Source organism: Nipponia nippon, unplaced genomic scaffold (assembly GCF_047370975.1).
Source record: "Nipponia nippon isolate SJK-2023a ecotype South Korea unplaced genomic scaffold, ASM4737097v1 scaffold_9, whole genome shotgun sequence".
Classification (NCBI taxonomy): Eukaryota; Metazoa; Chordata; class Aves; order Pelecaniformes; family Threskiornithidae; genus Nipponia; species Nipponia nippon.
In genome coordinates this window covers 47,997,765-48,004,552 of record NW_028262413.1, presented here as the reverse complement: position 1 = coordinate 48,004,552, position 6,788 = coordinate 47,997,765, and the positions used below count along the sequence as shown (strand labels likewise).

General features: G+C 54.7%; 1 protein-coding gene across 6 annotated transcripts in view; it reads right to left on the bottom strand.

Moving 5' to 3' along the window:
• Positions 1 to 5,595: 5,595 nt before the first annotated feature.
• CORO2B (coronin 2B) overlaps positions 5,596 to 6,788 on the bottom strand; it is a 44,387-nt gene continuing 43,194 nt past the window's right edge. For 3 of the 6 annotated variants that reach the window (XM_087744305.1, XM_087744306.1, XM_087744304.1), the window contains one exon: positions 5,596 to 6,759. In XM_087744305.1, the coding sequence (XP_087600431.1) occupies positions 6,628 to 6,759 (132 nt within the window). In that variant the 3' untranslated portion in view covers positions 5,596 to 6,627. The remainder of the gene's footprint in view (positions 6,760 to 6,788) is intronic. The other 3 variants (XM_087744303.1, XM_087744307.1, XM_087744308.1) reach the window with 1 other exon arrangement.

The following is a 6,788-nucleotide window of genomic DNA, read 5'->3' as shown; positions in this document are numbered from 1 at the left end:
CACGCTGAGAACCAAGGGCTTGTTTCTCCAAGTGGTCTGTGCGTACGTAGGTGCCGGCTAAAGATACTTGGCAACTTGCAAAGATACTTTGCAACTTATCAACTCTCGGAAAAAAGCCCAAACCCCGGTATTTTATAACAGTTCAGCAGGAAAACCCAGGTAGAAGTACTGACAGAAATGAAGAATGGGAGAGTTAAGCTCACTCAAATGCCAACTTTTTGTGCCGCTTGGCTCTTTCTGCGCGCCGTACTTTGAAGCGCCCTGGTCACGCAGCAGTCTAGGGCTGAGAGATCTGCTGGGGCCGTGGGGCCGGAGCCTGGTGCTCTCCAGATGCCCAAACCGTTCTCTTTTGTGGATTCATCCTTAGGTGTAGCGTGAAACATGCTTCACCTGCAACTTGTCGGGTCCTGGGGGAAACCTTCATGGAAAAGCAGAGCCCTCCCTTGGCTCCGATTTCAGAGAAATCCCAAGAGTTTGTTCCCGGGGTGCTTTATTCTGCCTCGCTGTCCTGAGCCTGTCCTAAAGCTGAACCCTCCTAAAATGTCCTGCTGGGGCTTCCCACCCCTCTTCGCAGACAAAACCTGGCTCCTGTGCTGCTCGGGGTTGCGCAGTGCCTGTCAAGGAGCGTACACAAGTGGGGAACAAGATGCTCTTGGTGAAAATTGTCATGTGCCAAGCTGAACGTATGGGGACTGTAAATCCGTGTGGTCTTAATAGCACAATGGCCTCGGTGTTTGCATTTCTGGCTTCCCCGAGGATGGCTTCTCCTTGCTTGATTTGATAATCCTTTAATATCTGAACTATTTGTGGAGGTTAAAGCAAGGGCGCGGGACTCCGGTGAAGGTCAGGAAAGCTTTCCGAGCCCAGATAATTGTCAACGTTATCCAATTACACAGGAGGAGATGACTGCTGGCTCTGCCTGGACCCTGCCGCAGGCCCCCCTCCACTGGTTTGAATGGTATTTCCTTGGGAATTTGTGACAGTCAGGGAAAGCTATTCCTTCATCCTCTTGGCCGAGGTGGGGCCAGTGACTTGCTTGGCCACATACATGTTGCAGATCACTTTGAACTGAGATTTGGATAGAGAGAGGGGCAAATCCGCTGGTCTGCGGCCAGCTGCAACAGCTGACCATCCTTGTCGGAAGCGGATCCCTGGAACAGTGGCGGTCTAGGGTCTTGTCCTGCCCTGCGATGCTCTGGTTGGGATTAAATCGCTGCCTGCGTTCTCTGCAGGACAATCCCTGCTTCGACCAGGGCTCTCTTACAATTGTCTTTAAAGATCTCTTATGTTTCGGTAAGAATGAATCGTCCTGTCCTAAAATTTAGAAATCTCTGATGACTACAGACCTCGGCCCTAGGAGCGAGATGGCTGAGGATTTTCAGTCCCCGTTGTTAAGGGAAGAAATGTGCTGCAGAATACTTAAAAAATGAGACTTGATTAAGGATCCAGCTGCATGGCGCTCATCCTGATGTGAAAATAACTCTTTCTCAGCTTCCCGGAGGTCACAACAGCTTTAGCTATTGACACCTGCAGCAGCAGCGAACGCGCAGGCTGGGCAGAGGTGTGGGCTGGTAGCGGCCGTCTCTGCAGCCAGGGAGGACGCCCCGGCACTGGGTTTGTGGTGACGGGAGCTCCCCGCAGCCCTGCGGCTGCTGCCGGCGTCCTGCCAGCCCCTCCGGACCGCGACCGACGGCTCGGCTCTAGCAGAAAGAAGTGGGCAGCCTGGGAACGGGATGAAGGAGCGGCGCTCGCTGAAGGCTGACAGCAGGTAGGTCTGGGAGAAGGGCCTCGGTGCTTTCCCGGCGCCCAAATTGGCCAGGGCAGCAGGCTCTCCCTCATCCCGGCTCGCCGCTCTCTTCTGCTCCTGCAAATAATTCTTCCCACCTCCCCAAACGGAGCCGGGAAAGCTCTCCCCCTCTCTCCTGCTCTGCTGCGCGCTGACGAACGCTTCCTTCGCGGTGGCGGGTGAAGCAATCGCCCTGCGCAACCCACAGCTTCGCTTGCGACAGCGCTCGCCCTTCTTCCAGGCGAGGCTCTGGCAGCAGCAGCGCCCTGATTCCCGGCTGCAGGAATCGCCAGGGCGGGATTTAAATATTCGGCTGCTGGTTTGCTTCGTGCGTTGGGCAAGGGGACGGGTGGGGGGGGATTGATGCTGGGGGGGATAAGGGCAGGGTGGGACGCGGGCTGGAGTCGGAGTACGTACGTGTGTGCTTCAGGAGCTGCAGTTATCGCTCCCCTTTGAACTGGAAAACCTGACCGCTTTTTCTGTCTGAGCATCTCCCATTAACTCCTACTGGTGCTTTTCCAGATGTGTTTTGACTGTGGTTCTGTTCAGCTGGGCAGTTCTCGCTTGGTTCAGATAACGTCACCGTGCGACTTCGCCGCTATCAGCTGGTTGATGTCGCTGCTGGTTTTGCTCCTTCTGCCCAGAGCCAATAAAAACCCGATGAAGAACTTTTTGGTAAAGGCTTTAACACTTTCTGTTTGGGGTTTTTATTTTTCCATTACACTTGGCACTGCCAAACGTGCACGGAGAAGGGAGGCGGCAGCAGAGGCAGCGTCGGGCGAGCATCTCTCCCGTGCGAGAACGCTCCAGGTGTCCCTGTAGGTCACCTTTGCTGTGATTGCTGATTTTCCTGTGATTTTCCAGTGCTGCTCAGAAGCTGGCTGCAGGCGACGGGCTGCTGAGCCCTTAGGGATGCTGCGGAACATCTGGAGCGGCCACATCTGGCTGAAGCGGGTTGCTGTGGCATGTGGCACGTGCCCGGCGCTCGCCGGGACACCCAGAGAAGCAGCCGTCCGCCGCACAAATCCTGGTGCCGTTTCAGCTCCGTTGCAGCACCAAATGCCCCTTTTGGTGTTTGACAGCCTCCAGGAGGGGATGGGAAGGTTGGATTCTGGGAATTTCGCTTTAGGTCAAAAGGCAGCAGCGTGTAATTTCTAAAAATGCACTACATTTGTAAAAAATTCTAGTAATTTTTTTGCTGTGAGGGGGTTGAACTCCCAGTGGAGTGCGTAGCTGGCGCTGCTGAACCAAGCGGGGCCAAGTTCTGCGAGCGCAAAGCACCCCTTGATTTTAAGCCTGTCAGAAAAAGGAGGAACCGGCATCATCCTCCGCAAATTGATGGGAAACTCCCATTTAATTAAAACAAAACCCGTAGCGGCTTCTCCTCTGCATTTTCTTCCTTTTAGATTTCAAAAATGAGATCTTGTATCTTCATCTATAAATTCAGGGGGGTTTTAATCACCAGAAATCTTCTCAAGCAGGCATCCACAAAATGTTGGAAAGCAGAATTAACAATAATCCTGCAGCTTGGAAGCAGAGGAGGAGGCCGAGCCTCGAACAAAGCGAAACCTCTGGGAAGCCGAAAGTAGGTCAGGTTGATAAGGCTGAGCACAGAGGGACAGCGCTAACACGGAGGGGAAAAGCAAAGTAGGAAAGAAATCACCCCGTGGCTGGGTTTGACGAAGGAAGGGGCTGTCTGCTGCGGACAGCTGAGATCTTTAAGCCTTTTTCTTTAAACCCTGTTATCCCTGAAGATGTCAGATGGAGAAGTAATGGCAATTACCAGCAGTACAGGACGGGTGAGACCTCAGCCTGGGTTTGGATGGGGACAGCTTGGGAAATGCTGCAGATAAATGAGATAGTTGTGATTTACTGAGTCTGGATAAAGTTCCTGGTGCTGGAGAGCGAGGGATCAGCTCTGCTAATGCTGCAGGACCGGGGAGCACCTGGGAGGCTTTAAAGAAACCTTAATGTCTGCAAGAAGGATGGGAGAAAAAAAGCTGGGAGGTTACAGACTCATTTAGACCCTGGAAAATACTGCAAACTACCCAGAAGCATCTAAAAACCCCCAACGGCAGCACAGGCTCATCAAGAGCAAAGGGCAGGGCCGGGGGTCTGGCGGGAGCCGTCCCGCAGGTCCCAAGTGGCACAAAACCCTCGGGATCGGGGTGGTGCCGCGGGTCCCTGCAGCGAGGGGGGGCTGCCCCCAGCTGCGCGGGGCCCCCGATCCGTGGTCAAGTCATCGGGTTGCAGCAGTGCTAAAATTGGATGGATCAAGTGCCCCAAAAATGGGCCTTTCTGCTTGAAATAGCGCCCAGATGGTGCAGGAGGCAACGCTGGGAGAAGCGCGAGCTGCTACTGAGAGAGGGGAGGTTGGGAGGAGAGGTGCAAGAGGAGCAGTGGGAACCTGGTGAAGGGTTTGCCCTGCAAACCGCACAGCCACGGCTCGGGCTGGAGAGTTTTTGGGGAATCCCAAACATTTTGGCAACCCCGTGAGCACGCTGTGCAAAGGTATGCATGCTGTGCAAAGGTATGCATGCTGTGCAAAGGTATGCACGCTTTGCAAAGGTCTGGGGCCTGCTGAAGCCCACCCGGAGCCATCCCGCATCCCCCTCACCTGCAACAGAGGCGGCGACCGCCGCTGGATTCGTGCTGCTGTTTGCAGATATGCTAATTGGCTCATTAATCATCACCGCTCGCAGCTGTAATTGGGCTCATTTTGTATCGATTCAAGGGCCTTTGGAGAAGCGTTGGCTCTTCCCTTACAAGAGATAATTTAGTGCAATAGGTCCCAACACCCCCCCTTTGAACAAGGCCGTAAGACATAACTAACCTCAGGCAGGACCAAGCCATCGCCGCTCTGCACAAAGCAGCCGGGCCCTGCTTTAACAGCGGTTTCTCCTTCCAATTATGAGACACGAGAAAACTAGGAAACTCCAGGCCTGACACCAAATGATAACACGTTCCTCAACACAGAAAAAAAAAAGAAATAAAGCTTAAAGCTCAATTTCCATCTCAGCATCCCTCGTGCCGCCCTCTGGCTCGCGCACGCCGGGCTGCGGCAGCGGGGGGGAGCCGGGGCAGCCGCAGAACCCCTACGTTTGGGGCCGCTCTCGGCATAGGGGGTTTGTAAGAAAGATGGGGACAGACTTTTTAGTAGAGCCTGCTGCGATAGGACAAGGGGTGCTGGTTTTAAACTAAAAGAGGGGAGATTTGGCCTAGCTATAAGGAAAAAAGTTTTTACAAGGAGAGTGGTGAGACACTGGCACGGGGTGGCCAGAGAGGTGGTGGATGCCCCATCCCTGGAAACATTCACGGTCAGGTTGGACAGGGCTGTGAGCAGCCAGATCTAGCGGAAGGTGTCCCAGCTCGTTGCAGGGGGGTTGGACTGGATGGCCTTCAAAGGTCCCTTCCCACCCAAACCCTTCTACGATGCTATGATTCGTCTTTGGCTGCTTCACTCATCCCTCTCCCCGCTCGCTCGCCTCGCAGGGGAGCCCGAAGCAGCCAGCCCAGCCCAGGGCAGCTCCCAGTGCCTCCTTCCCTGCGCGAGCCGGGCTTCTGCTCCTCGAGCCGCACACCCAAGCCCCGCGCAGCCATCCCACAGCATCGAGCCGAGCCTCCGGCCAGCACCGCTCGACGCTGCCGTGACCTCCCACCCCCAGGGCAGAGCTGCAGTGCAAGCAGAGGACACCTTTGTGTGCACCCAAAAATGCCCCTTTAGGTCCCAGCACCCTCTCGGGTGGGGGCCAGAGCTCGTGCACGGCCCCTCGGCAAAGACACAAAGGAGCGGGCAAGGGTTTGGTATCTTGAAAACATTTTATTTCATCACTATTCCGTGGTAGCATAAATAATAGGCAATGACAGCACATGTAACATAAAGGGGGGGAAGCAGGGGGCGCGGGGCACAACGTAAAATAACAGAGAGGAGAAACCGCTGCGCTGGTAGTGCTGGGCACTTCAGCAACTTGATTTAGTGAAAATATACATATATATATATAAGTAAACTAGCAGTATTTGGTGTCGTTCCCTGTGCTACAGGCCTAATCCACAACAAAAACCGTGATTGTACGCACATGCTGAACCCATCGAGCGCCCGCGCAGCTCCAGCACCCGCTGGGTCCATGTGGCGGGGCGAGATGGGTGCCATCCTTCCCTCCCCACGGCGCTGGCCTGTGTCCCAGCGGAAAGGAGGAGGGTAAGTCCCTCTTTGCAGAGGCAGAGGGAGCAAAAATCCCTCCCCGGTTGGGAAACCCAGCCTCTTTTTTTTTTTTTTACGATTTTAAAGGACCTAGGTGCATGTGCCCGGCTGCACGCACACATGTGGAGCAGCTCCCTTCTCAGGCTGCTGATGCTCACGGGCTGCTCCTGCCAAAGCCCGGCCGTGCCGCAGCCCCGGCACCACCGCCACCACGGGAAGGGTCCTGGGCTGCCCCGGTGGCAGCGTCCTGTAGTGAATTAAGCCCTTCCCACACCCCCTTCCAGTTCTGCACCCGCTGTCACATTTTTGCATAGAAAAAAAAAATTAATAGCAACGAAGCATCGCGCTTTGCCGTCGCCCCGGCTCCTCCGTGCCGGTTAATCCCGCCGGAGGGGACACTGCTCGTCTACTTACTCCGAGACCACTGCTGGGGCACAGGGACCCCAGCCGCCTCTCATGCAGTAGCTCTCGGTTATAGCGGTTTTAGTGCTAGACAAGACTGGGAGGACGTATTTCCAGTTAGCGAGCGGGCTCTTGGCAGGTCACTTGACTTCTGGCTCATATTCTGTGTAAGTGGATACAACAAAATTAAAGAGCGAGTATAAACAAAGAAAGTTCATTTATAAAACGTCCCTGGAAGTTAATTATTCTTCGGGCTGTTGCGGAAGTTTTTTAACTCCAGCTGTAGCTGTCGGATCCGTATGTCTTTCTGCGAGAGCTCGTCTTTCAGCCGCCGGATCTCGTCCTGCTGCCGGAAGAACATCCGAAGGAGCTGGAAGGGAAGGAGGGAGCTGGAGGGAC